Below are 27,103 nucleotides of genomic sequence, written 5' to 3'. Positions count from 1 at the left end.
ATTTGGGTTTCACTCCTGTTAGGCTCATTTAAGTAAACTTGCAATTTAAACCAATTCCCCAAGGCTGGAGGAAGCATTCCTCTTACTACTTGCTGGTGGGAGAGGGAGAGCTCTCTGAAACTCTTCTCTGAGCAAGGCAAGGTCAGCTGAGTCAGGAGATCCCACAGCTGTCAGCCATTAGGCAAGGCTCTGCTGTGATCAGGTGATGGTCTCTGCTCTCTAATTTTCACTTAATCCCCAGAGTCTCTGTTTCAAGTTTCACTACCCCTCTAAACCCCTGCTCCAAGTGACTTTGGGCTCAAGGGACTCTGGGGCCACCTGGGGCAGAAACATCCAGAACAGCTCAAGGGATGAGGAAATAAATAGTTGTGCTGCTTTGCTTTGTTATCTGAGTCAGGAAAGAAAATATTTGTGAATATGTGCTTTTTAAGCCTTTTCTAGCACCATTGCTAGAAATGGACAGTCCCTAAGTTCATCGAGTCTACTTGTCAGCAGAAAGGAAGGAGAGTTTGCCCCAAAGCCTTAGACTAGGGAGTAACTCTGTTCTAACATTGAGAACCTAGAGGGGAGAAAAGGTTGATCTGGAAGCTCCCAGGGTTTCTCAGGACCAGAGAAAGACACCCCTTCCCACCCAGCCTGGGGTGGTTAGCAGATGGGAGGGGATCAGCAAGAAGAGGCCCTTTCACTGTTGGACACCCTGCTTGCCTGTCAAAGGCTGATGTTGAGTGCCAAGTTCTATCACTGGGCCTCCAGCATCATTTTTGGAAATCAGTGTTGGGGCTTGCTGTGTTAGAGCCTAGCCAGGGAGACAGAGACATGCTTCTGGCCTCTATACTGCAGAAGCTCCTTCACTCTTAGGGCCTGAGTTTCTTCCACTATAAAATTGGGTGTTGAACATCTACTGCCTAAGGGTCTTTCTGGTCTTGCATTTTCTGAACTTCTGAGATGCAGCCCAAAGTGACTCACCTTGGTGGCCCCCTGAAGTGGAGGCCTGTCAGCAAGCTTAGAGCTGAGGCCTGGCACTGGGCCCCAGTAGTGCTTAGCCCAGGCTGAGTTTGCTGTCTCATCCCTCCCCCTGCTGCGAAAGCAGAGAGGCCAAGACTGAGGCCCTAACTGCGGGAAAGCAGGCATGCTGTCAGAGCTCTGGGTCAGGGCTGAGGTAAAGGCTTTTGATTTCCCTCTGGAGCATCCCCAGGCAGCCTGGCTTGGTGCTAATGGAAGGGGTCTGGTGTGTGTCTCTTTCTGGGCAGGGCTGCCAGTGGAAGAATCAGCAGTGTGTGACATGGAGGGGGTTGATGACACTGAGAGGTCGTCGGGATGTGAATGTCATTACCCTTGTTGTCATATACCTGAACAGTCCATATTGGTACAAAAGGTGTCTTTATTGAGGTTCGGGAAAGAATTAGGCACTTGGCCAGAGCAGCAGCTTAAATATGAGGCAAGCAGGCAGGGGGTTAGCCATGCCCGGGGCTAGGTTGGGTTGGTGAGGCTATAGGTATAGACTCTCCTCAGACAGAGAGGCTGAGGAGGAAAGAAAAGGGGGAAGGGGACGCAGAGCAGTCTGGGTCAGAGGCCTGGTGGGCTGGCCCTGAAGGGCTAGGCAGGAAGCGCTGGGTGGCAGATCCAGCAAGGAGGGGACCGGGCTCTCTTGCTCCACGTGCCCCTTAGGCCAGCCAGGCCTGAGCCTCTGGCAGGGGCAGTCGCGCTGGGGAGGGCCTTCCTAGGCCTCACTTCTTCACCTTGGCATCATAGGTACCTGCATTCTTGTAGGCACTCACGTAGCCACTGTCATCCAGGATGTCCTGCCGCCCAGCAATACCCTTGCCCTTGCCGCTCTCATCAAAGCGTTCCTTGTGGGAGCCCGTGTACTTGCTGGTGTCAGTCAGCCGTTCCACAGCACCCCCTGTTTTTGCTTTCTGTTTGAACAGAGATCCCCCCAGGGGTACCTGGTTAGAGAGCCCAGCCCTTCCAACCCCAGCCAAGATTCCTACCCCCGCCACCCGTCAGTGGTCACTCAAGATCATCAGGGCACTTACAGTAACGCCTACGTTGGCTGGTTCCTTGCCTGCCACCAGCTGGCAGATGGCATCAAAGGCCTCTTCCTTGCTCTTCCCCTTAAATCGCTTGGGTGCCAGCTCTTCTAGGGCCTTCTTGAACTCCTCGTAGTTGATGACCCGGGCAGACTTCGCCCTGCCAGATATGTGGACACCATGAGTTTGCCCCCTGCTCCACAATCTCCCTGGTTCCAGCCCCCCAATTCCCCTTCTGGTAACATCAGAAGCAGGAAATTCCTGGGGCTCACTTGACTTTGGAGAAGACGATGTCGACATCGGTCCCTGTCACAGCCTTTCCGTCAGCCACCTTGCAGTCCTTGCACAGCTTGGCCCAGTTCTTGCCATTCATCTCGTGCCCACTGGCCTTGGGGTCACCATGGATGGCAAACTTGCGGAAGCTTTCCTCCAGCCCAGCCACATCTGTGCTCGCTGCCATGCCACCCTGTAGGGACCCATCTCGGTTACCTCCCAGCCAAGTTCTTCCCCCTTCCCCCAAGGTTCAGAGTATCACTGCCTCTAGCTCAAAACCTGCAAGGTTGAAGTTTCAGGCACTGTGCCACACACTCTCAGAGCTGGAGATGGAGCTGCCTGAGAGGGGCCGGTATTCAGTGTCTGACTGGGCCCCAGAGCCATGAGGAAGAGCACTGAGAGGAAAGGTCCTGTCACTTAATGCCAGCCTTGGCTCAGAGTGGAGTTCAGAAGATGAAATCATGATCCTTGCACCAGGCTGGGAACAGAGTGGCACTGTCCAGAAAAACTATGAGGGCAGCAGCTGGGGCTATGGCTTTGTCTGGCCCTGGCACAAGGCCTGCTTGAGTGGAAGTGAGGGTGGCAGATCAGGCCCCCTCCCTGGGAGTTTCATGCCAAGCTGGGTCAGGCCCTGGCCAGACTGCTGGTTGGGCAGGTATTTAGTGAGGACGGTGTCTCTGTCAGGGTCATGAGGACTCAGCCCAGGCTGAGAAGGGAACCAGAGCACAGTCAGGGGTGCATGCCCCAGGCAGGGGTGCAGCTGGCCCAGCTGGGACCTTGTTACTATTTGCTGTTAAACAAAAACATGAGGGAAGGGGGAACTTGGGGCTGGCCTGGCCACAGTTTGTGAAGCCTGGAGACAGTTGCTAAGGGAGGGTGGTGCTGCTTGGAGAATGTTGCTAAGGGCAGGATGGTGTAAGGGCGGCTTAGGGAGAAGCTCCCAGTGCTGCTGGGCTGGGCTGGGCTGGGCTGGAGAATGGGCTTACGGGTGGGGCACACCAGCACTCCCAGCACCTGGGGCACAACCATGGCTTCCTGGCCCCTTGCCAGCCACTGGGGTTGTAACCTCACAGTTTGTGGAGTTTAGGAGGAGCAGGAGATTGTGGGGGGCTAAGCTGAGTGGGGGTTGTATTGTTATGAGCCCTGGTCCTGTTATCTTCACACCTACCCTCTGCATTGAAGCACACTTCCCGCATGTCTACACTTTCACACCTTCAGCCCTCCATGGAGGCCTCCTGGCCACACCCTGAGCACCACCACACCAGTCCACACTCCACAGCTGAGAGCACTCAGCCCTGGCCCTCCATGCCCTCGGCCTTGTCCCCACTGACCACACCCTTAACCTGGTACTCAGACTTCCCTGACCACACCAGCCCTGCACTCAAGTGTCCCCCACAGCCCTCACTGCAGTCCCCTGACCACACCCACAACCCCGGGACTGAGGGCCTGGACCATTCCCTCAGCATTCAGCCCCCACACATACACTAATAGCCCTGTATCAAGGTCCCCCAATAATACCCTCAGCCCTGCACTGAAGGGTCTTCCCTACACTTGCCCACAGCCCCCACTGCATTCCCCGACCACACCCTCAGCTCTGCACTGAAACTCCCTCCATGTAACAGCCTGGTACAGAAGCCTCCCTGACCACACCCTCAACGCAGCCCACCTTTGTCCATACCCCGGAAGCCCTGGAACTGGGTCCCCCCGTCCACACACCCAGAGCCTCACAGCTCACCCTCTCTCCATACACCTGCAGCCCCTGACCACACCCTCTATAACCCCCTTGTCCACACACCCACAGACTTGCGTTTCCAGACTCCCAGGTACTATGCTGTGACACCCCTGTGTTGAGACTCCCATCTCCTCCACTGCAGTCTCCTGACCACACCCTCAATTGTGTCCTCAGCAACTATCTTCCACCTCTCCCCTTTATACTAGAGCCTCGGGTGACCACAGCCTGGACTCCTGCCTGCCTAGCTCCCTTCCACTACCACTGGCCTTAACACTGAAAACCCTCTCCCGATCAGCCCACTCACCCATCCCTAAGTTGTGGCTTTGGGAACTGAGAGCACCCACAGCTCCTACATTGCAGCGACTCTGTGGGCCCAGGCTCCCCTTCAAACAGCACTCCCCTTCCCCGTCCCTGCACTGCAGTCTCCCACCAGGGACCTGGAGGAGACCGGCACTTTGTTCATTAAGGGGAAAGTCTGAGGGAGTTTGAGCGCCATGGGATGCTTGTCCCAGGGATCTTAGCAGGACCCTGCACCCGTGCTCTCGCTCCTGTCTGTGGGAAGATGGATTCTTGGTAATGGCAGGCTGATCAGGTGGCACCAACTCACATTCCCTAGTCCCAGGGGTCTGCAGGCTCCTCTGGGACAGCTGGAGTCATCAATCAGCAAGCAGTTGGGGGTGGGGGTGGGGTGGAACACTTGGGCCCAGGGCAGGGCCGCTCAGTTGGTGTCCTCAGCTCAGGACCGGGGTTGGGACCGCTCCCAAGCCGCTCCCACCCCAACCCCTTCTTATCGTGCTGGATACTAACTAGAGTGGCTGGCGCCGGGATTTCCTACCGTTTTCTACCTCGTGGCTGCTCCTACAGTGCGCGTTCGATGGACAGGACGCAGAATGAACCGATGGTCGCAGGAGACTTAGGCGACTCCGCAGCTCTGCTCCCTGCCGGCTCTGGGGCGGGACTGCAGCCCGGGCGGTTCCGCCGTATTATCCCTTGTTTCTTGGTCTCCATAGAGACGGCGAGCCCCACCTTCGGGGCTGTCTCGGCTCGAGAGTGACCAAGGTCACACTGGCTCCACCTACCCGACCCCGCCTTCTCCCGGCTCCGCGGGGGGCGGAGCTGCTGCAACAGTCTCATCCCGCTGCTCCCCGGGCAGCTCTGTGGCGGGGGAAGCCAGACCTTTGTAGTTCTGGCGGTCCTCGGAAGACCCACATCCTGGCCTCCGCCCGAAGTTCAGAGCTGGTCCCCACCTTCAGGGGAGATCCAGCTTTCCAGAGCAGCAACCAAAAAGGCCTTTGGTGGGGGGCTGGGCGGGGGCAGGAGGGGGACGGGCCGGGCCGGGGCGGGGGAGACGTGCAGAGGAGTGAGGAGGTCCCTTCCCTTAGTGACATGGGGTCTAGAGCTGGCTCAAGACCACAACTCTCCAATGAACGTGTAGCATCCCAGGTCACAACTCTGGGTCACTGGGGGCGGGAGGGGACAGTGAACGAATCCTGAGTGCTGCGGGATCTACACTGACGTCGGTCTTGCGGCCGGGGAAAAGCTCCTGGACCTCCTGGGTCCGCGTCCTCATTCATTCCGACCCCACCCCGGTATTAGCCTCGGCATCTCTGCTTCCGCTGCTGCCTTCCTAACACAAAGGCTGCTTTCCTCTTCTCTCCAAGTGCAAACCCTATCTTCAAGAAAAACAACCTCCACTAGGGAGCTTCTAGGGCCTTTCCCAACCAGGAGCCTGGTACTTGAGTTTCTCCATATGACAATCTGGATGGCCACCCAATGTGGGGGACCCACCTCACCCTCTGCTCCTAGGCCAACAGGCAATGATGCGGCTCCAGGAGGGCCCGTGACCCCTGTCATTAAGAAAGTGTGCACCAAGTCCGCAAAAGCATAAAAAAGTTTATTGGAGCATCACAGCTGGTTGGGCGGGTATTGCTGAGTAGTGGAGTGGGGAGTGGGGCCGATCCCGCCGGCCCTTAGGGGCCCCTAAAGTGCACTCGGTGCGGCGGGGGTGAGGGTTTTGCATAGAGAGTCGGTCCCGCCGCTCCTCCGCCATCCCTGCTTCTCCGCCCAGCTAAGCCAGATCAGCCTCGGGGCCGCCCCGCACGCGGGGCTCGCCGCTGCTCGGGCTCACGAAAACAGCGGGCGCACGTGCCTGCAGCGCCAGCCCGGGCTCTCGGGGCCTACCCACCCGGGCGGCCAGAGCGGCGCTGCCTAGGCGCGTCTGAGCCACTGGGATCTCGTCCAGGGACTCGGCAGACGCCGAGTGATAGGCTCCTGCAGGGCTGGCGTCCGCGGAATCCGACGACGAGCTGGAGCGGCGGCCGGGGGTCCGGGGCCCTATGGGGTTGGAAAAGAACGTAAGACTAGGAGCTGCCACTCACTAAGGGCCCTACCTTTCCCTCCCTTGGAGCTCCCCGAGCAGATTCCCGTCAGAAAGGGGCGCTCACCCGGCAGCCTGGGCAACTGGGGCTCTCGGTCCAAGGTCCCAGAGGTCGGTACCTTATACATGCGCCGCTTCCTCTTTTTCTGCAGAGACAGGGGGAAGCCTGAATAACCCTTCCCCAGACGTCACCTCGCCAAAAGACGCGGAGGAGTGGAAAGGGGTAGAGGCTTCTTTCCCATCCCCTTCCACCTGGGCAGGAGCCCAGCACAGCCCCCCCTACCTGGGGTCGTATCCGAGGGGGCAGAGCGAGAGTCTCTGGGGAGGAGGGCGGTGGAGGCTCCACTTGGCCGCGGGTGGCAAGGAATCGGGAGGGACTGAAGGGGAAGTGCGAGGGTAAGTGCTGGATGCTGTTGTTCCTTCAAATACCACCCTGTTGGAGGTTCTAAAATAAGCCTCCCTTCCTAACTGGAAGGAGGTATTGATCTGTCCAAGGCCACATTGGGCTGGACAAAGACCCATACCTTGGCTTTGGCCTAACTCCTTTCTCCCACCTCATTGCCACGCCAGTGGGAGATGTGAGGTGGCCTTTGCCCAAGTTGCACTCACTTGGCATTCACTTCGGCAGGCCTGGCCTGGCCAGAGGGCTCTGGGCGCACATGGCTGAAGGTCCGCATGTAGAGCTCCATCTCCTGGGGAAGGTGGAGGTGAGGGAGGCTGGGAGGCCAGATATGGGTCCAGGGCCTCCTGGGTCCTTAGGCCCACTCTGTGTAGGACACACACCCCCTTACTGTTCTCTCTGGGAGGTGTGGGCGAAGAGGTCTAGGGCTGTTCTCTAGGCTTCCCAGTTATGCTGGGAAAACCCCAATGCAGAATGAGGCTTAAAACACCTGTGTTTGTACCTTATCCCATCCCCATTGTTTTCCTCACTTCAGTCAAATTCCACCTCCTCCGGGAAGCCTCCAGCCTCATAGGTCCAATGTACCTGGTCTAGAGCTGCTCTGGCCAAGTGGGGGCGGGGCAAAGAAGGACTCAGAGAGGCCTCCTCCTGCTCCGGGCTCCTTCTAGCTCTTCAATCTCTGAACCAACTTTTTTCCCTGGTTGGGAGACCTGGCACTTCACACACTCACATATGCACCCGCGGCTGCAAGGCTACATGCAGAGATCTATGGCTCCCTGAGAGCTGAGTCCTCAGCGTACCAGACACAATCTCAGCTGCTGGAGGGAAGTGGGGGGATGAGTGGTCTCCCCAACTTCTGTTGGTAAAGGTAAAGTGGTGGAAAAAACAGCGCCATGATCCCACCTGGGACCAGGCTTATAGGTGAGTTCTCTGTCTTGTTTAGTTGCTGATCCTCGCCCTGACCGTTGGAGCAGCAGATCCAACGCCTGAAAGTGAGGCCAGGAGGTAGCAGGAGTGGCCTGGGCTTGCACCCTAGCACGCAGCATGCGCCCCTCCCGCGCCCAAGAGGACTGCAGGTGAGGAAACAAAAGCCAGAAAAAACGGCCAGAGATGGGAACCTAGTGAGGGATGTGGGGCGGAGCCAGTACGAGGCCCCGCCCCCATCGGGCTGGGGGCAGGGAACCGGACAGCTGTCGCTGGCTCGACAGTTGTTTCCATGGAGACCCAGGCGTCCTGACTAATGCAGAGAAGACACTATAACAGCAACGCCGTCTCTAAAACAAGCCTATGTTTGGGGGCAACGGCTTCAGAGTGAGGCCCCTCCCGCATTCCAGCTCAGGGTGGGGGTGGGGAGGCTGCCTGCAGGACAGCCCTAGCAGGTCTGGGGGACGAGCCCAGCCAGTCATGGGTTGGCTACACAGATGCGGAGAAGGAAGCCCCAGGCAAGCCCTGTGTGCAACATCTGCTCAGGCTGGCCCTTTGGAGTGGAGTGTGGGGGTGCCAGCCTGAGAAGAGGAGCCTTGGGAAAGGGGAAGGGGTCAAAGCCCAGTCGCAAGGACTGGGACATCAAGGTAATCCTTCCCCTCTTCACCAGTGTGGACTTAGCACCCCTCCAGGGCCCAGGAGAGAGGAGGCAAAGCCTACCCTGGTGCTCCTGGGTTCCAGAAGGGGAGGACTGAGGGCAGCAGTTGTAGAGGATCATCTCAGAAGCCTGATGGGTCATAATGGGACAGGAGCCAGGCCCTAGCCAGTTGGGGAGGTTTGAAGGTGCCACACCAGGGTGTCCCCATTCAAACTCCCCTCCTCACAGCTGTCCCTACAATCCTCCCTGAGACCTTCAAAACATGCCCATTCCTGAATGGTATCATACATGGCACCTCTCCACCTCAGCTCTCCTCTGTTCAGTGGGACAAGCACACCCCTGCTCCCTCTGCGAAGGTCTCCCTCAGGTCATTTTCAGATGATATTAAGTGCCCTGGCTGCTGGCACATCTAGCCTCAAAGCCTAAGCAGGCAGTAACTGCAGAGCCAAGGCCCTGAGCCTTTGAGTTTGGGGATCCCAAGACCAGCCCAAATGGGCACGGTTGTGAAGCTTGAAGTCTCCTGCCTACCTCTCTGAGCTTGTCTCCTCTGTGAAGTGGGGTGATGCCCACTCCCAGGATGGCTGCCACTGTGCTTACACGGGTTCAGGGCCCAGCACTAGGGCAGGTACACCGCAGTGTGGGAGGAGTTGGGGGAGGTTTCTCCACTAACAGCCATCACTCCCCCAGGCCTTCCCACCCCGTGGCAATGGGAAGAGGAGAGGTGGGGTCCTAAACCCTTCCTCAGTCCACCCACCAGGCTGTGTTTGTGTACAGTTGCCATGAGGACTTTGGATCCAGAACTCAGCCTTCCCAACAAGGCCTGCCTGGGCCCCCTGCCTTCCCAGTCCCTAGGGGCTCCAAGGACAGGACCACCCCACCCCCAGCTGTTGACCTCAGGAAGCCAAGGGGCGTGGGAATGGGGATAGGCTGATCAGCAGCTGGGCTGGCCAGGCCCCGAGCCTGGGCTGGAGGATTCCTGCTTCAGAGTGTGGAGACCTTAACTCTTCCTAGACCCAGCTTTTTTAATCTTTCTTGGCCTCAATTTGTTCATCTGCAACATCGGGATAGTAGCATGATCTGCCTCATGGGCTGTTTCAAGATTTAAATGGGGTAATGGGTATAAAGGCTCAGGGTCACAGGTGGAGAGAACTAATGGCTCCATCCTGGTGACCCAGTCCTTGGTCCATCCCTCTCCTCCTTCAACCCCACCCTGCCCACTTCCAGGCTCCCACTTTCTGTACCCTCCAGCGCATGCTTGGAGCCTTTCCCCTGGGGTCAGGGAAATTCAGGGCTCCCTCTGTCTGTGCCCACACTTGAACAAGCAGGCACATACTTGGTACATACTTGCCCTCACCCCTGCTGCCTCCAGCACCCCCTCCCCCAGCTGCTATTCCAGGCCTGCTTCCCTCTGCCCTGTCTTGTCATTGACTACTTGCTGTGTAGCCCACCGCCCCTCCCACCCCCCTTTTCCCACTCCCTCAGCATTCTGGGACACTTCTATACCTGAATGGGCCGCATCTTCAGGGGACATGACTCGAGCTCCCTGTGGGCCCCCTTTGCCTCCTGTGGTGGACGATGCTGCACAATGTACTCATAGGTGGTGAGCTTGTGCCACACTGAGGGGTGAAGATAGGGCTCAGTGTAATGGAAGAGGAACCCTGGGGTTAAGAAGGTGAGGGAGGGTACCCAGCCACAGGCTAAAACCCATTGTGTCCATATACACTAAACCACAGAGTGAGACGCGTCACCATTAGAGAGCCAGCACCAGGAAGGGGCATAGTTTCAGGGCTCCATAGCCCAAACTGGGTAACTTCCTCCAGCCTAGGGACCCCATCCCCTGCAAGGCAGGTGTGGGTGTGTATGTGAGGCGGGGTGGCACTTACTGAGATAAATGTGGAAGCAGAGAAGGTGGCCGAGCAGGGCTGTGGAGAGCAGGCCCAGAAGGATGAGTAGGGCAGCCAGAGCCAGGATGGCAGGAGCCTGCGTCTCCACAGGGGCGGCAGGCAGGAACACGAACCACACATCTGTGTGATTCTTCAGGACTGCAAGGCACGAGCAGACTGTGCTCAGCCAGGGCTGTGACCAGTGACCAGAGCAGGCTAGGGGGTGGGAGTGGGCCTGGAACCCAGACTGACCTTCAAAGTGGCGGTTGGTACGCAGCCGCATGGGGTTGACAAAGAACTCCACAAAGACATAAGTGGCCACCAGCACGAGGAGCAGGACGCCCAGTAAGGCGGATGCCACACTGTGTAGAAAGAGCCTGGGCCCAGCCACCGGCAGCTGTCAGCACCCAGGTGCTCCAGCTGGGCAAGGGCCCAGAGCTCAGAAGGGCCAGAGGTTGGGAGGGGGAGCTGGGCCTCTAACCCCACAGCCCTAACTCCTCAGGAAGCCGAAGGCTTCGGGCAAAGGTGAAGACAGGCAGCCACCCCCAATAGGCTCCCCACCTTTCCCTGGGCTAGGAGGAGAAAGATTCCAAACCTACCCTCAGCCCTGTCAGGAGGAAACCATGGAGAGCCTCACCCTCAGACCAGCGCACAGGTCCCCCAAGTACCTCCCATCCTCGACAGGCCCCGTGTGAAGGGTCAAGGGCCCTGGTTCACACACTTCAACACGCATCCCCAGGCAACCCTGTGGCCCGGATCTGGCTCTCACCGGTAGTTCCTCTCGCCCACACAGTTGTTGAGCCACTTGCAGTGGTGGTCAAAGCCGCACACGCATTTGTTGCAGGCGCTGCAGTGCTTGGAACGCGCACTCCTGCGGTGGGAGGGGGCACAGAGCGATCGCGGGCTTACCCCACCCTTTGTTGACCATCCTGGCCTGGGGGTTGCCGGTTCTGTGCCTGGAGCGGGTCACTCACCCGCGCCTAAGCGGAGAGCAGAGCGCGTCTATAGGGAGCGCGCGCGCCCTCTGGTGTCGAGCACGGTGGGGCGGGACACCTAGAGCAGGCAGCGCCTCTGAAGAGGTGGGGAGGCGCGGGAGGGAAGGGAGGTGTACCCAGGGGTGAGAAGAGTAGACAGCGTTATACTGTCCCCCTCTGGAACTATGCATATGGGTGATGGTGGTGTGAAATGCAAATGGAGGTTCCTTTCCAAGCAAGGACCCCTTTTGCCCAGTCAGGACACAATGCAGGTATGGGGCCATGTAGCAGAAGAAATCAAGGCTGCTGGACCCAGGACTTGCATTGCTCTTCCTGACATCGCCATTTTTTTTTTTGAGTCTCTGCTTCTCTGCCAGACTGTGGGAATTTTTCTGGCATTCTTCCAGAAAACTCCAGTCTATCTGGTTTAAGCCAAAGGAGCCAAAGGGAGCAGGGCAGGCAGACATCTGGGTGAGCAGCAAGCAGTTCACCACAGGGGATAAGATGAGGGGAGGCCAAGTTAGGGATGCAAGTGAATCTCCCTGCCCCAGGGAGGAACCAGGAAAGCCCAAAGGAGAGTGGAAGGATAAGTTTCAATCCCCTTTCGCAGAACAGAATGGAGCCCTGGAACAGGGAGCAACTGCCAGAGCATCCACTGAGGAACAGGACACTGACTGGTGTCTAGTGAAGGAAAGGATTGTCTGATGCCAAAGTCCTCAGCATCTTAACACCACTGGCTCTTTCTCTGTCCTGTGGACAGAACCCCTTCAATAAACTGCCTGGATCTTAATATTAAAAGTTTCTTGGAAAAAAAAAGTTTCTTGGGAGGGGGGCGGAGCTAGCCTTGAACCATACCCAATCCCAGATCCCCTTCTTAAGGCTGAGAGACTGGGATGCTCCAGGGAAGGGCCTAGGGAGGCAGCCTGGACCAGCCAAAGGGTTTGGGCTCTGTACATTCTAACCCCTCAATGTGACCTGGAGTAAGTCATTTGGCTTCTCTGGGCCTCAGAGTTGTACATAAACAAGGATAACAGTATATTGGCTCCAGCTCCAGGCAGGCTGGGTTGTGAATCTGGCTCTGCTGCCCAAGAGCCATATGACCAACCTCAGCCTTTCGGAGCACTGGATTCTTCCTCTTCTGTGAAGTGAGAAAGATGTTACCCACCCTGCGGGGTGGTAGTTCATAAGCACTTAGCACATGATAAGTACTTGGGTGTTAGCTTCTGTTAGTTCCGGTCCCTGCCCATACCTGAGGATGCTAGTGAGAGACGGGGGTGGTTACTGGCAGAGTTAGTCATTAGCAATGTTTGTAGCAGTGCCAAATGTTTCCTACTTTAACTGATGGAAATGCTATTCCTCATCTTCTGCTTCCAGGCACCTTCTCCTCACCTTCTCCTTCACCCAGTTCTCTGTCACTCCACCAAGATTCTTGACTGTGTGAAATACAAGGGTTCTGAGGCTTCAGGATGACTGCAAAGCCTGGGCATGCCCCTGTCTGCCTTGAGCTCCCACTGGCAGTTCCCCGGGAGCACTCATCAGCCACACACACCCAGTCCACATGCACTCACACATCCACGTCGCACAAGTTGCAGTGTAGGTCTTCAATGACGTGTGCATGTTGGCTGCGGTTGAAGATGGGCAGAGGCCCTGCATAGCTCTTGTCCCGCACATTGGCATCTGCTGGATCGATGGAAACAGCAGTCAGGTGCACCACGAGGTGGCCAGCAAAGATGGCGCCCATGCACTGGCCCAGCAGGTTAAAGACTCACTCCACACTGCTGGCTGAGAGCCCACCCCTGCTTCCTGTGGCCAAAGAACTGTTCTCTACCTGTATGCAATTCCCCGGTGCAGAGACTCTGCCTGTGCTACCTCCTATCTCCAGGCCCCCAAGAGCCTCCTTATCAGACATCTCTAGCATACCCATGCCCTAGATGGACGAACTGATGGGGCTATCTGGTAATGGAGCTCACAAACCAGCACTTCTGCTGTTGAGGAGACCAACCACAGGGCCCTGGCCTCACTGCCCCAAACCTGGTGCAGACCCTGGCTGGTCTTACCTCAGAATCTGACCTGTTTTCAGATTCTGAATGGTGAAATAAGACTGAAAGAGATAGTTCTCTAAGATTGAAGGACCCACAATATAAGTTCTAAGCTCATTTATCTTGCTTCTGAGAAGGATGCAAACATCCCCTCCCAGAAGCCAGGCCAGCTGGAGAATCACTTGCAGACAGAGTCTCATAGACCCACTGCCTCCCTAGTCTAGAGTTCAGGTCCTCGGAATCCTGGGGCTGAATGTCTGGGATGGCCTGACATGTGTAAGGGCTGGCCAGTGGGCACAAGGCCAATTCCTGAAACACAGATCTTCCAGGATCTATCTGCTCAGCAACTGGACCAAAGCCTGGGCACAAGTATGCTGACAACTTACTGCAAAGTGAATGTGTAAAACTTTACAAATAGATTCCACCCAGTCAGCTATCCACCCTCCATCTATTCATCCATCCATCCATCCTTTTGCTAGCCAGTCAGATATCTCTCTATCATTTATCCTCCATCCATAAGCTATCCAACCTCCTTTTTTCTTCCTCCTCCCAGCAGCCAAATTTTCTTACACGTCTGCAGGAGCCAGGCTCCGCCCTAACATGCTGTACCAGAGCTGACAGAGATAATCCTGTGGCCCACCACAACCTCTCTATCCCTACAGCCCTGGCTCTGGATCAGGCCTTCACCTCTTGCTTGGGCTATTCCATAGTCTCTGAACTCTGCTCCTCCTGTCTGGGTCCCCTTGAGTGTACTCTTCACTTGGCCCTGAAGTGAGCTCTAAAAAGCTTAAACTTAAGGCCTTGACTGCTTAAACTCCTGCAGTGGCTTTCAATGGCTCTCAAGCTAAAGTTTACTCTTCAGGTTCAATACTCATGGCCCCTTTCATTCTGGCTCCTCTCAAACCTCTTGGTATTACCAACCACTACTCCTCACCATTCCAGCCTCTTTTCAGACACACTGAGGTGGGCAAACATTTAGTTTCCTGCCTGCTTCAACACTTCTCCCACCCCCCACCCCCTGGTTCATTCATTCAACTATTTACTGAGGTCTTTCTCTACATCGGGCACTGAGGCACATGGCAGGAACAAACAGACCTGGTCCCTATCCCCAAGGAGCCCACAGTCTTGCAGGAAACACAGATGTTAATCGAAGAGTAGGTTGATTGTGATAAAGAAAGTTCATGGGACTATGTAAGTTTGTAACTGGGTGACCTCATCTGGTCAAAAGGGATATGGAAAGCTTCCCTGAGGAAGTATTATGTCAGCTGATACTTGGAGTGGCACAGGAACCAGTAAGAAATATAAAGAGGAAAGGGGGGCCTGGCTGGGTGCTGGGAGCAAGCAGAGCCCCAAATAACGGGGTGGTTGATGTGTGTTTCCAGCTCAACTCATTGGTACCATGCCAGAAAGAGAGCCTATGTCACCAAATTCTGGCTTTTCAAAACCAGAAATCTGGATTTGTGTCTGGATATATGAGGCATCTCATTTTTTTAATTTTTAAAATTTTAAAATGCTGACAAGGAAATAAGTAATTTTTAAAATGTACCTGCTGAAGAAGCCCTTCAGATATGTCTATTTAGTGTGTTCATTATCACTCAATTTAAAAAAATCTATAGGCCCAACTGGCCCATGGACTGCTGGTTCTTGACTTCTGACTTAGCTGGGTATTGGGGTGAAGAGAGGGGCTAAGGGCTTCCACAGAGACCAGTGTTGTCACAGCAGAGAACAACAGAGGAAATAAAATAAGAAGATGCTAGGGAAATGGGCAGAGTCAAGAATGTGGAGAGCCTTGAGGATCTTGAATCTTATGGCAGGAAGAAGCCATTAGAGGGTATTAGCTGGGGAGTAACTTTATCACTTTTGTTTTTTGAAAGGGCACTTTGGCTGCAGAGATAGAGACAGACTGGCTGGAGTGATAGCATGTGCAGGGAGACCTGTTTGGAGATGAAATGGTCATCCAGGTAAGAGAGGCAGCTGGCAGTGGGGAGAAAAGAGGGCAAATACAATACCTTTTAGGAGGCAAAATCAACAGGACCTGATGACTGACTGGATACAGATGATGAAGGGAAAGGGTGGAGCCAAGAATACCTATCGAGGCCAGGAGGAAGGAAGGTGGGGAGCTGAGAGCAATAGGAGCGCATCTGGGCCCTCGGTGATGTTGGGCTAAATGGCCCTCCTCCTGCACCCACAGTCTGCTGTATGAGCCCTACCCTCTTACTTACCACGTGATGATCTCCACACTACTAGGCTTTCCTCCAGTTGGAAGCTGAGCACCGAGAACTGGGGCCCTGTGTTCTCATTCTTGCAACCCTAGGGGCCAGGCCACTTCTAGGCACAAGGTGAGTGCTTGGTACACACAATGACCCTACTTCATTCTTCAGGGGCCCTAAGGGAGACTTCAGAAGGAAGGTAGCTTTGATGGGAGGACACAGAACCATTCAGGCCAAGAAATGGGAGTGCCAAACCAGGTGGTTCTGGAGCCTCCAGCATTGCCCAAAGCAGTAAATATGGAGAAGACAAAACCCTCAAACCATCCCACTTGCCTCTGAGCCAGGCTGCCTGGGCAGTCCTCCTGGCCTCACTGGATACCAGCTATGTGACCTCAGGAAGTCATTTAATCTCTCTAAGCCCCAGTTTCTTTCTTTTTTTTTTTTTTCCATTAAAGTCAGGGGAACACCTTCCTTACAGATTATTATGAGGATTGAATGAGATCATCCATATACAGGGTTGGCACAGTGCCTGGCACATATAGGTGCTCAATAAATTCTAGTTACTTGTGTTTATTATTATTTGCTCTAATTCTACTCACTCCAAACCATGTGGTTATTAATCAGGTACCTTGATGGCAGAAACCCAGGTAGTCTTGAGTGAGTGGCGCACCCATTCCAGCTCATGGGAGGAATGTCCCATGAAGCATTCTACTTAGTAGTATTGAATAAGCCCTGTGGGTTACCTCAGAGAAAGTCTAGTTTTCAGAGTTGTCCAGAAAGTCCCCCTGTGACACTGCTGGCATCTGAGACCAACAACCTTCTCTAGAGTCTTTCTCCACTCACCTGCCCTTGTCACCTACCAGCCAAGGGCTCTATGGTTTCCCAAGAGAGCATGCTCACATTCATGGCTCATACATTCTGGTGCTCACACACACATCCGGTGTGCTCCCTGTCCCCTGCCTGGGAAGCAGGCAGGATCCTTCCTGTCAGATAGAAGAGGAGGCTCAGATGTGCAGTTGGCAGAAGCTGTTCAGCCCTGTGCAGCCCTGCAAGGGCTGAGTTGAAGGGTGCTGAGTCTACGCCTGAAACTTTCAAATTCATCCCTGTTAATTCCTTTAGCTCACCCTAGACTACCTTCTCGCAGAGGCCCAAGGAATTGTCTCCACGAAGCATACATACCAGGGCACATTCTCATGGGCACCCTCTGGACTGGGGCACATAGCCACATGCTGCACCTTAATCCTCTGTTCCTGGGGGTTATGGCCAGGGCAGGGACAGTCACATCATCAAGCCCAGGCAAGTGCATGTTTGTCACAGTTCCCAGGAGTTTCCAGGGCATCTTTATCCCTCCTCTTGTCAGTTCAACCTTCCTTACCCTAAAAGAGTCTGATTTATAAAATCAATAAGCTCCTAAACAGTCCTGGGTATGGCATAATCATCTCTGTAAATAAAACCATATTTTAAATATACCAGGAACTTAATATGTAAAGGAGGCTACCATGATTCTTTCCAAAAAGTGAAAAATTATTTCATAAATGGAACATCTCTTTCATCCTTTGTTGAGCTCTGGACACAATTAGCTTAAAAAGAGCTTTAAGGTTCTCATCTATAACTGCTCTTGTGGTACCTCAGTTGATGAGGTTCCCATCTGTGTGGGGCTTTCAACGCGCCAAGGTTCATTAGGTCTTTTCCCTCATCCAGTCAGGCAGAGAGGTCAGATGGGTGTTGGAGGCCAGCAGGTAGGCAGCTGAAGCCCGAGGCAGAGACAGGACCTATTTGCATTGTCTGAGGCTCTGGAACCCAGCTTCAGGCCTTGCCCATGTCCCTCCATCCACTGTCTGCACTCTCCCATGTACCAGCCCCATACATTCCCAAGGATACAGCATAGCCAGCAGGCACCCAGTGGTGAGGCAGGAGGGGAACTAGGACCCCAAAGCCAATCACAGCAAAGAAGAGGTACAGCAGCCAGGCCACAATCTGGAGTGGGTGCGGGGGCCAGCTCCACCCATTCCGGCGGGACCGCTGGCCCTGCAGCTCCGGGGAGGGTCCGCTGGCCTGTGCAGGTGCGGTCCACACATTCTTCTCAGGGGCCGTCTTGTTAGAGGGCTTGTTGCAGATGTTCATCTCCAGAGGGAGAAAGAGTAGAGACAGCATTAGCCTGAGGAGGCCCAGGCTGGAGCCCAAAGCCCTATGCCTGCAGTCAGGTTTCAGCAGGAGGGGCAGGTTGGAATGTGAAGCTCTCTCCCAGTTACTCTGCAGGGGAATCCAGGACCCTAGCATGAGGAGCCTGATACGGGAGAAGGGCAGCAGAGTGCTGGCCTCAAAGCCCCAGAGCGAGCTCTGGCCCCAGCCCTAGCCAGGACAAGGTAGGAGGGTCCAGGGTTTATTTAGGACACAGTGTGACTGCCTGTTACTCAAAGTGCTCTGTTACCACAGCCATCAGAATTAAACCCAATAAGACATGTTCTCATCTGGTAACAATATCAGGCTGGAGCCAGAGTGATGAGAACACATGCTGATTCTGTTAGGATTAGTCACCTCTGTCCCGAGGCCCAAATGCAAGTGTCAGAGAGGGCCCCGGTATGCTCTGCTAAGGGAAATAGGGAGTGGAAGTACTCAGGAGAGGGGATCTGGCCTCTGGTCCTAGCAAACATATACATGTTCTTTAAGGACTGGGGGACCCTGAACCATCTCCCCTGTGCATCAGATAAGCTGCCCGGGGTTCTTGGCTGAAGAGAAGACAGCACACAAGAGGGAGGGGAGGACTCCTCACTGGTTCCCTCCAGCAGTGGAAATGACCATGTGTCTCTAAGTAAACCTGGGCCTAGTGCAATGAGAACCAAAAGGTGAGCTGATGCCTTCTGACTCACTTGAGGGAGCTCAGGGAAAGACAAGCACTGCCCAGAGCCAAACCACCAGATGGCAGCACTCTTCCACCCCCATCCCACCATCCCTCCGCCCAAGAGCTGGCCTGGTTGTCAAAGGCTATGTGCGGAGCAGACAGGTGGGCCGAGTATTACAGGAGAGAGAGCCCAGCCCCCAGTGTCTTCCGAACCTGAGGTGAAACCAGAGCCGGGCAGGCAGTGCCCCACTTGGGCAGACAAGCCAGCTCGGAGCTCTTGGTGGGAAGATCAAAATCCCTGGCAGCTGGACTCTCCTTTCAGGAGCCCATGCCTTTTGGCCAGGGAGTCTGACTAAGACAAAGGGTATGGCAGGACCCTTTCCCCCACCAACACATCTGCCTATAACACCTTCCTCACTTCTCAACCCAACAAAATGTGACTTGATCTTCAGAGTCCACTGCGAGCACCACCTCATCCAGGAAGCTTTTCTTGATGTTCCAAGTGAGTCAGGGGATCTTCGCACTCAGTTTTTATTGGGCAAGTCACTTGGCCATTTGGTACACTTTGCCATCTCTATGTCTGCCCCCCTGTTATGCCAGCTTCCCCTAAGGGCAGCAATGGTACTGTGATTCATCCACCTCTGTTCCCCCACATCCCCTCCCCCAAACATGCAGAACATACCTTGTACATAGAAGGTGCTCAGTAATGTTTGCTGACTTGAAAGCATCTGAAATAAAAGGAAATATGGGCACAGTAAATGATGTGAAATCCTGACCCACTCAAAGCGTCCTGCCCTGTTCTGCCCTGCCTTCAATCTGTATAGTCACCAGGCACCCACACCCCTACCCCATCTCCCCCCGCCCCATGGCTATTACCCTAACTGCCAAACGTTCACACTCAGCCATTCTGCCCTTCATACCACCCAAGGCCCAGGGTCTCCCGCAAACCAAACCTGGAGATTCTGAGTAGCCTCATCCAAAGCTAAATGGAGTGACCCTAGTTTTCTCCCAGGGACTCAATTGCTGGAATCCTTTGGTCATTTGCTTTGTCTTCAGTAAAAAGCAATGAAAGGTGGGAAAAGAACCCCAGCTTTGGAGGAAGCAGATCTAGGTTCAACTCCTGGTTCTTTGCTTACTAGCTGAAGGGCTTGAGTTTCTTCATCTGAAAAACAGGGGTAGAGATGCCCACCTAGGGCTATATACAGATCAGCAACATGCATTGACACATAAATGCTTCCTAAAGGGTAGACATTATGATTACCCTAAATAGCCCTCTGGGGTATCCTCATCTCTCCAGACTGAGGAGGCTACTACATCTGATATCCTATGAGGTTTTATGAGGTTTGTGCCCAAAGTGACGGGGTTGATTGAAGTTGCTTTCTTAAGTCAGTAGTCCCAAGGAACACATTGTCATAAGAGCTGAGCCACTGGGTTGTCATTCTAAACTTCTCAGATTTGATCAAAGATGACAAACGTGATCAAGAAGCTGGGGTCACTTTATTTGGAATGTCCCCAGAGGTAGCAAATCTTTGTTCTTGATTTTTGGAAACAAAGGTCATCAGGTCAAACCCAGTGAGTAAGTACAGTTGAGCTGGGCAGTTCTGCTCAGGAAGACAAATCTTTGTGGCTCCAACACAGGTTCTCTGGTGACCCAACAGGGCAACTTCTTTGAAGGGAACCCATCAATTGGGGTTCCTAAATCCTGACTTTCTCCTTGCCATCCTCACTCCTGAATAGCCCTACACCTTGAGGTAGTTTATAAAGAAAGAAACAGAGGCACATGGCTGGCTGACATGTCCCCACTGCTGGAATGGACTGGCAGTGGCCACAGGCACTCCCCAGTGCTCCTGTGTCCCTGATGCCTGAGGCAGGAGAAGTCACCATTTGAGGCCAGGGGCCTACCACCAACAGCCTTAGAGACTGCTCTGATTCCAAACCCCAATACCCTTGGCCCAGAGAGTACCACTTGTATGAGCCCGTGGATGGGGGGTGGTGCTGTTGGGTCTAAGTCCCCTGCAGAAGTGGCAGCACTCTGGAGCAGACTGAGCTGCCCGGGGGACATGCCACCTGCATTGAAAGTCTGAGCCAACCCACTCTTAACTGATGACATTTTCCCTTATGGAGTTGGTGGCCACAAATTATTTTGACCCCCCAAAAAAATTTATTAAAAGGGCTCTGAGGTAGGAGAGAACAGGAGATAGGGCTTTAAACATGGATGGGACTAAGCACTCTCATCAGACCCAGGGACTTTTCTGGCTGTCCTTCCCCTCTTAGCACTTCCCTAGGAGATCAGACTAAAAGACGTGTCGTCCTGCTCCCAGACATGGCCAGCTTGTGCGCTCATATCTTGGCCCAGCCCCCTTGTGCGCTAAAGATGTAAACACCTATGAGACCAGGTTCCTGCCCTCAGAGGATTGCTTTCTGCGGGCCCAGACAGGCTCAGACAGATATCAGGGAAGTGGGTGAATGGGTATTTTGGCAGCCTAGTATGACAGGACACAGAGTGGATGGGTTTGGGGTCAGAGAGCAAAATTCACATAGAGAGAGAGAGATGAGCCCTGGGAAGTTGCAGGGTCAGATCCTAGGTTGAAACCAAGTCCCCCTAAAACCAAGTTCCCTTACTGAAATTGTGATTAATCTATCTAAAACTTTGTTCCCTTTTGAGTCTCCTGTAACTTCAATCTTGTGCTAACTGAAAACTAAACAGAGTCATATGACTAAAATTACTGAAAACATGTACTAAAATGGCTACTATAGATGTCACCATCAACACAGAAACTCTGGTTTTCTCTCCAGTGCAAGATGAACTAACAGATCCCTGTGCCATGGACCACCTGGATAGAAAATCATAAACCAGAGACTAGAATATTCCGGAAACTACGATTAAGACATGTCACAAAAATGTCATAAGATGATGATTAATCCCAGCCTCTTTGTTCTTTCCCTTAAAAAAAAACAAAAACAAAAAAAACCTAACTCAAAGACCACGGTGCAGTGGACCTGAGGCATATCTCCCACTCCCTCGCTTGGCTCTCACTCCCTGCAATAAATGCTGTACTTTCCTTCACCACAGCCTGGTGTCAGCAGATTGGTTTTGCTGTGTGTTAGGCAAGCAGATCCAACTTCAGTTCCGTAAGAAGGTGATGATAGGAGGCCAGGTGAGTAAGCTTAGGTACTACTGAAAGAGCCATGGGGAGTCACAGAAAATTTAAACAGGGGAATTGACATAAAGGTGATGGGTGTTATAGAAAGCTTTCTATTCACAGTGGGAAGGAGGGCATGAGCAAGAAGAGAATGGACTTGGGGGAAGTGACACCAGAGCAGACTGGCCCAGGGAGGGCAATCGCCCAGCAGCCCAGTGCTTTGGGAGGAGATGGGCGGGAAGTGGGGGTGAAGCCCACAAGTTCCCCACTGCCTGCCCGATGACCCACTGCATCTTTGGTGGGCTGACAGGTATGTGGACCTTGATAAAAGATTCTCAAGTACCTTCAGCTGCCATAGAACAAACCACAGAGTTAAGTTGGTGGAGACAGAAAGAAGGCAAGAACAAAGAGGCCCGCCCCATGGAATGTTAACAACCAAAGGTAGTCACTGGCCTGGTAACTGGGGCTCAGCTGGCTTCTGAGGTAGGCTGAAAGGGCTATGCAGGTCTCTCCCTGTCCCAAAAAGGTGAAGGCCATTGCTGGGATGACAATAATCTATGTTAACCTTCACTTTTACGCCTAAAATAGCATTTGCAAAATAATGTTAGGCTACTTTAACTCATATGCCTAATTTAAGTGAGGAAAATCTTACCATTTCAAGTTCTCATTATGAACTGGAGAACAGTTACCTGACTAGTTCACTTCTTTCTTGCCCACCTCTGCTCCCACCAAAAAAAAAAATATTTAGGAATGTTGTTCTGAGATTCATGAATAGTGCTGTCAAAAGAACCAGACTGAGTTGAAAAGTACTAGCCCTGGAGAGTGTAGGAATCCCTGCATTTTTGCAAGATGTCTGAGAATTTCAGGAAAGAATCTACTTCATTACTAAAGAGGGTTGTTGGCGGAGGCCACAGAACTGGAAAGGTAGAGTGACGGGATCAGAAGAGAGGTGACAGGGCTAATTTGGAGTCTTGGAGGTCCTGGAGAACTGACATACCAACAGGGAGAAACATGTTGGAGCAAGGGAAATGGGTTAGGGCTGGAGACAGAGCCTGCTTCTGGTCCTTGCATAATGCCACAGATTGAGGAAACTGGCAGGCGAATTTCACAAAGCCATCACTTTGGATCACTCCTTTATTTTTCAAAAAGGTTAGTGGAAAGCAATTTGGTAATGTCTATCAAATTTGAGGGGGCTTCACAGGTGTCACTAGGGGTAAAGAACCCGCCTGCTAATGTAGGAGACATAAGAGATTTGGGATCAATCCCTGAGTTGGGAAGATCCCCTGGAGGAGGGCATGGCAACCCACTCCAGTGTTCTTGCCTGGAGAATCCCCATGGACAGAGGAGCCTCGCGGGCTACAGTCCATGGGGTTGCAAAGAGTCAGACACGACTGAAGAGACTTAGCATACACGCACACACACACACATGCACCAAACTTGAGAACACTTATACCCTTGGGTCCAGACATTCCATTTCTAGGTATTTATCTTATACAGATGCTTAAAAAGTGCACAGAGATTCATTGCAGTCATGTTGGTAATAAGGACCAAAAGAACAATATAAAAAAAATATATGGCGCATCCACACAATGGAATGCTACATAACATCAAAAATAAGGGATGAAATGACTTTTGATACACAGTTAAGTAGAAGCTGAAACTCCAATACTTTGGCCACCTGATGTGAAAAGCTGACTCATTTGAAAAGACCCTGATGCTGGGAAAGATTGAAGGCAGGAGGAGAAGGGGACAACAGAGGGTGAGATGGTTGGATGGCATCACCAACTCAATGGACATGAGTTTGGGTAAACTCCGGGAGTTGGCGATGGACAGGGAGGCCTGGCGTGCTGCGGTCCATGGGGTCGCAAAGAGTTGGACACGACTGAGCGACTGAACTGAACTAAGTAGAAAAGCAAGATGTGGGGTGGTTGTAAAGTGTACCAGTAAGTGAAAGCCAAGGTGGATGGATAGATATCTATGTTCCTATATGCACAGATTCTCTCTGGAAAGAAATGCAAGAAAGCAAACACACAGGTAGCCTGTGAGAAGGAGATCTAGCGGCTAGGAATGAGAGAGATCTGTTTTTACTATGTACTCCTTAGTGCTGTTCGGATTTTTTTTTTCCACCATGTGTATGTACTACTTTTGAAACAAAAAGTCAAATAAATAATTGAAGGGTGTCATCTCCTACCCTCCTGGCCCCAGTGGGCTTCCATGTGGACCAAATGTGCGCGTGTGATCTAGAGCTTAGTATCACACCAGACAAACAAGGAAATCCTGCCTAACAACCATGCAACAAAAGAGCACTCAGTTGTAGTTCAATGCCTTCTCATTCTCAAAGGCAGTTTTGAGTTGTTCAGCTGAAGAGCTCCCTATGAGCTGTTGGCGGTTTTGTCCAAGCTGGAATCAGACAACCAGGCGGCACCATAGAAGAGCAGTGGGGCAAGACCTTGCTCCAGTTCTCGGCTGAAGGTCAGCTAAGCTTCCCATGACTCCAGAACCCAAAGGGAAGGTGCACGCCACAGGAAGGTTTCACTCCCAACAATCTTTTCTTTTGCTAGAGGATTTATGGTTGCGTATGTGTGCTTTTCTGTGGATATTTTGAAACAAGTTTTCCATTTTGTTTTTTTGTCCCCCAGGATCTACTTCTAAACCCATTTTCGGCTGATTCATATCAATGTATGACAAAACCCACTGAAATGTTGTGAAGTAATTAGCCTCCAACTAATAAAAAAATTTTTTTAAATAAAAAAAATAAAAAAATAAACCCATTTTCACTGAGATCTGACCAATGCCCAATTTCACCACCTAAAGGAGGGGCTGAAAAGAAAATTCTGCATGGGGCACACTGTTTTATAGCAAAAAATGTCATTTATAAAAAAAACTTTCAAAGGGCAAGTACTTTGTTTATCAGAATTCCCCAAAGGTGCCAGAGAAGTCTCTGGCTTTAAAATTCTGGGAAGTGCTTATGTGAATAAGAGACACACATCACAGAAACTCCCAGAAAATAAATTGGAGCTTCAGGCCTTTCTCACAGACCTCTCCAGTCATTGGTCTCAGATGTGGCTGGGCTCCTCACATCAACAACATGCAGAAGTCTGATGCTAGGGCAAGAAAAGCTTGAAACCTCAGTCATTTCTGAGTTGACGTGGTCTGCAAACATTTCCTGTGCCATTTTCCTCCTGAAGCAATCACTGCAAACTGTTTGGGCTTCAAGTTAAACCAAGAAAAGAGGACAAGAAGAAGGGAGCAACACGGAGCTGAAATAAGGCCAGTGAGCAGAGGCAAGGGTTGTTGGTTTTAACCAGGAAATCAAATCCCATGATTGTGGAAGCAAGCCTTGAGGAACACCCACCAAGAAACAGTCATTTAGAACAAAGTTGTGACAGAACAAAGTAAGAAAAACAAAGCAAAACCTGACTAATTAAGTACCAATGTTGCTTTTATTGAATCTCATGGTGATTATCTGTTTATAAACCCGTCTCCCGCTGTGAGTCACCAGTTTTCCAAAAACAGGGACCACCCCTTACTCATCTCTAAATCCAACTCTCCTTCAAGAAGGGAAGTTAAGCCACTTCTTACCATTTCTGCTGCCATCACTCTATTCCAAGCTCCAATCATTGCTCCCATACAGTGTCTCAACAACAACAATAACCATTACTAGCCATTTAGAAGGCACTTACTCTGTGCTACCGCTTTAAGTGTTCTGATGGAATCTGCTTATTATCCCTTACAACTCTCTGAAGTAGGTCCTATGATTTCAAACTGTTCTCATAGGCCTCTCTAGTCATCGGTCTGAGATGGGGCTAGCCCCTCACTTTCTCTCTCATAAACAACATGCAGAGCAATGTGCCCCTTTCACAGAGGAGGACACTGAGGCTCAGAGAGACTAAATAAGTTCTAGGAGGCACAGCTACGCTGGCAGAATTAAGATGACCCTCAACTGACTTCTGGTATGTCCCTGTCACAACCACATTGCCCACAGCAGCCAGAGTGAGGTGAGATTTTCAAAACTTAAAAACACTCCTCAGTGGTTTACTCCTCCTGCTGGGATAAAGTTGAAAGCTCCACCACATACTTCAAAGTGCCCCTCACCCTTTCCGTTCCTCTGTACCTGCTGCCTCCAGATCTTTGCATTTCCTTTTGCCTCTTCCAGAACACCCTTATCCTGATCACAATGCTGACTCTCAACCTTAGAGCTTGGCTTAAAAGTCACATGAGTGAGGGGATTCTCCCTGACCTCCCTCCATTTCAGCACTAGACCATTTAACCTGACCTGAAACCACTTTAGTCGTGTATCTGGCGCCTGCTCCCCGCAACCCCCGCCCGACCCCTTCTTAACACAGCCGGTTCTGGAGAACTGCGGCGTCCTCTGTGGGGCCCTTGGTGGCCCCGCGCCTGGCAAAGAGCCTGGCACATAGCAGACGCTCAATGCAGATCTGCGAACCTGATGAATGCTAGAAGGAAGCCGGGCGCCCTGCCCAGGACCTGCAGCCCAGGCCGCGCGCGGGCTCCAGGCGAAAAGCTCGGCCGGGCGGCGGCAGCTCTGCCCCCCGTGGCTCAGCTTCGAGGTGAGAACTGCACAGGGGGCTCCTCACCTGCGCGTCGTCTGCAGAGCCAGATCGGCCCTGCCAAGGTCACTCAGCGGCTCAGCGCCAGCGCCCGGCCGTCCACCCACCCCAGAGCGGCCGCGCTTCAGACTCTCGCGGTAGAGACGGTCCCTGGGACCGGGCGGCGGTGCGCCCCGGATCGGAGCCCCATCCCGGGACGCGAGGCGGAGGTTAGGCCCGCAAGTCCTCCGGCTCCGACTCGAGCGGGCTGGCTGTATCACCCGGCCAGGCAGACGCTGGCTGGGCCTCGTCCGGCGCTGGGCCCGTTCCCCTGGCAACGGCGTGGGCTACGGCGCCCCACAGCGGCCAAACCGCGCTGCGTCACGTCGCGCTGGCACCCGGGCTTGGGCGGGGCTCACCCGGACCCCCTGGCGCCCCACTCTCCATTCCTTTTCAACATTCTTCCTCAAAAACACACTTTTCTCTACCCCAAATCCACAGCTTGTCTTCTCGAAATCCTAACTTGTCCTGTAAGCGTTCCGCTCCAGTTTCTCCCCTGAGCCCATCACTCTTAGAGAGACGCTCAGCCGGCTTGCACACTTTAATGAGAGTATGTGCTGGGCATTGGACGTACCCTGGGGAATGCCCACGATATCCCTGCCCTTCAGGGAGATAACAGGCTAAGAGGAATACATATCTAAAAGCAAATAAATATGAAGGTGGTCCGTAATATAATATGTGAAGTGTAAGAGCTCAAAATATCTCCTTTCTGGGACTTCCCTGGGTCCAGTGGTTAGAACTTTGTGCGCTCATTGTTGAGAGCCTGGGTTCAATCCCTGGTCGGCTAAAGTCCCTGCTCAGGGAACTAAGGTCCCACAGACTCATGGTCTCACTTTTGGCACCATGTGGCCAGAAGAATAAGTTCTCTTTTCTTTATTTCCTTTAAGTCAAGCATAAATCCTACTGGGATTTCCGATATTCCAGGCTGGAGGGAAATTTGGTGTTGATCTCTACTAGGTGCCTCTTTACCCAGTTTATTCCAAGGATTCAGAATCTCCTGCAGCAGCA

General features: G+C 52.9%; 2 protein-coding genes and 1 long non-coding RNA gene across 11 annotated transcripts; 1 reads left to right on the top strand and 2 right to left on the bottom strand.

Moving 5' to 3' along the window:
- Positions 1-1,363: 1,363 nt before the first annotated feature.
- Positions 1,364-5,031, bottom strand: TPPP3 (tubulin polymerization promoting protein family member 3). 3 transcript variants are annotated; one of them, XM_043436303.1, is made up of 4 exons: positions 4,881-5,031; positions 2,303-2,496; positions 2,037-2,190; positions 1,364-1,916 (listed from the first exon to the last, which is right to left on the bottom strand). In XM_043436303.1, the coding sequence occupies exons 2-4, from the start codon at positions 2,488-2,490 to the stop codon at positions 1,728-1,730; spliced, it is 531 nt and encodes a 176-aa protein (XP_043292238.1). In that variant the 5' UTR covers positions 2,491-2,496; positions 4,881-5,031; the 3' UTR covers positions 1,364-1,727. The 3 variants fall into 3 exon arrangements, with proteins under 3 accessions (XP_043292238.1, XP_043292237.1, XP_043292239.1); XM_043436302.1 differs by having other exon boundaries at positions 4,871-5,027; XM_043436304.1 differs by having other exon boundaries at positions 4,843-4,983.
- Positions 5,032-5,908: 877 nt separating this feature from the next.
- ZDHHC1 (zinc finger DHHC-type containing 1) lies at positions 5,909-26,372 on the bottom strand. Of its 6 annotated transcripts, none has more exons than XM_043436528.1 (13): positions 26,084-26,372; positions 19,296-19,504; positions 19,025-19,070; positions 17,382-17,624; positions 12,820-12,995; positions 11,047-11,148; positions 10,530-10,654; positions 10,278-10,436; positions 9,898-10,010; positions 7,022-7,104; positions 6,696-6,789; positions 6,480-6,558; positions 5,909-6,369 (listed from the first exon to the last, which is right to left on the bottom strand). In XM_043436528.1, the coding sequence occupies exons 3-13, from the start codon at positions 19,031-19,033 to the stop codon at positions 6,104-6,106; spliced, it is 1,449 nt and encodes a 482-aa protein (XP_043292463.1). In that variant the 5' UTR covers positions 19,034-19,070; positions 19,296-19,504; positions 26,084-26,372; the 3' UTR covers positions 5,909-6,103. The 6 variants fall into 6 exon arrangements, with proteins under 6 accessions (XP_043292463.1, XP_043292464.1, XP_043292465.1 ...); XM_043436529.1 differs by having other exon boundaries at positions 19,367-19,504; XM_043436530.1 differs by lacking the exon at positions 19,296-19,504 and having other exon boundaries at positions 6,696-6,845.
- On the top strand, positions 7,765-21,486 carry LOC122420928. Of its 2 annotated transcripts, none has more exons than XR_006263413.1 (4): positions 7,765-7,888; positions 15,165-15,251; positions 15,538-15,629; positions 21,416-21,486. It is a non-coding gene; the product is annotated as an uncharacterized LOC122420928 (long non-coding RNA). The 2 variants fall into 2 exon arrangements; XR_006263414.1 differs by lacking the exon at positions 21,416-21,486 and adding an exon at positions 21,139-21,267.
- Positions 26,373-27,103: the final 731 nt, after the last annotated feature.

This window comes from Cervus canadensis, chromosome 18 (assembly GCF_019320065.1).
Source record: "Cervus canadensis isolate Bull #8, Minnesota chromosome 18, ASM1932006v1, whole genome shotgun sequence".
Classification (NCBI taxonomy): domain Eukaryota; kingdom Metazoa; phylum Chordata; class Mammalia; order Artiodactyla; family Cervidae; genus Cervus; species Cervus canadensis.
This window is presented reverse-complemented; position numbering and strand designations above follow the sequence as displayed.

Excerpts from the sequence above, each read along its gene's own strand:
- ZDHHC1 (XM_043436528.1), bottom strand. Across the intron at positions 10,437-10,529 it reads TACCAACCGCCACTTTGAAG|TCCTGAAGAATCACACAGAT; the intron begins GTCAGTCTGGGT and ends CGTGCCTTGCAG. Across the intron at positions 6,370-6,479 it reads CCAGTTGCCCAGGCTGCCGG|GGCCCCGGACCCCCGGCCGC; the intron begins GTGAGCGCCCCT and ends CCAACCCCATAG.
- TPPP3 (XM_043436303.1), bottom strand. The coding sequence starts at position 2,490 with ATGGCAGCGAGCACAGATGTGGCTGGGCTGGAGGAAAGCTTCCGCAAG. Across the intron at positions 2,191-2,302 it reads ATCGTCTTCTCCAAAGTCAA|GGCGAAGTCTGCCCGGGTCA; the intron begins GTGAGCCCCAGG and ends CATATCTGGCAG. Across the intron at positions 1,917-2,036 it reads CAGCCAACGTAGGCGTTACT|AAAGCAAAAACAGGGGGTGC; the intron begins GTAAGTGCCCTG and ends CTGTTCAAACAG.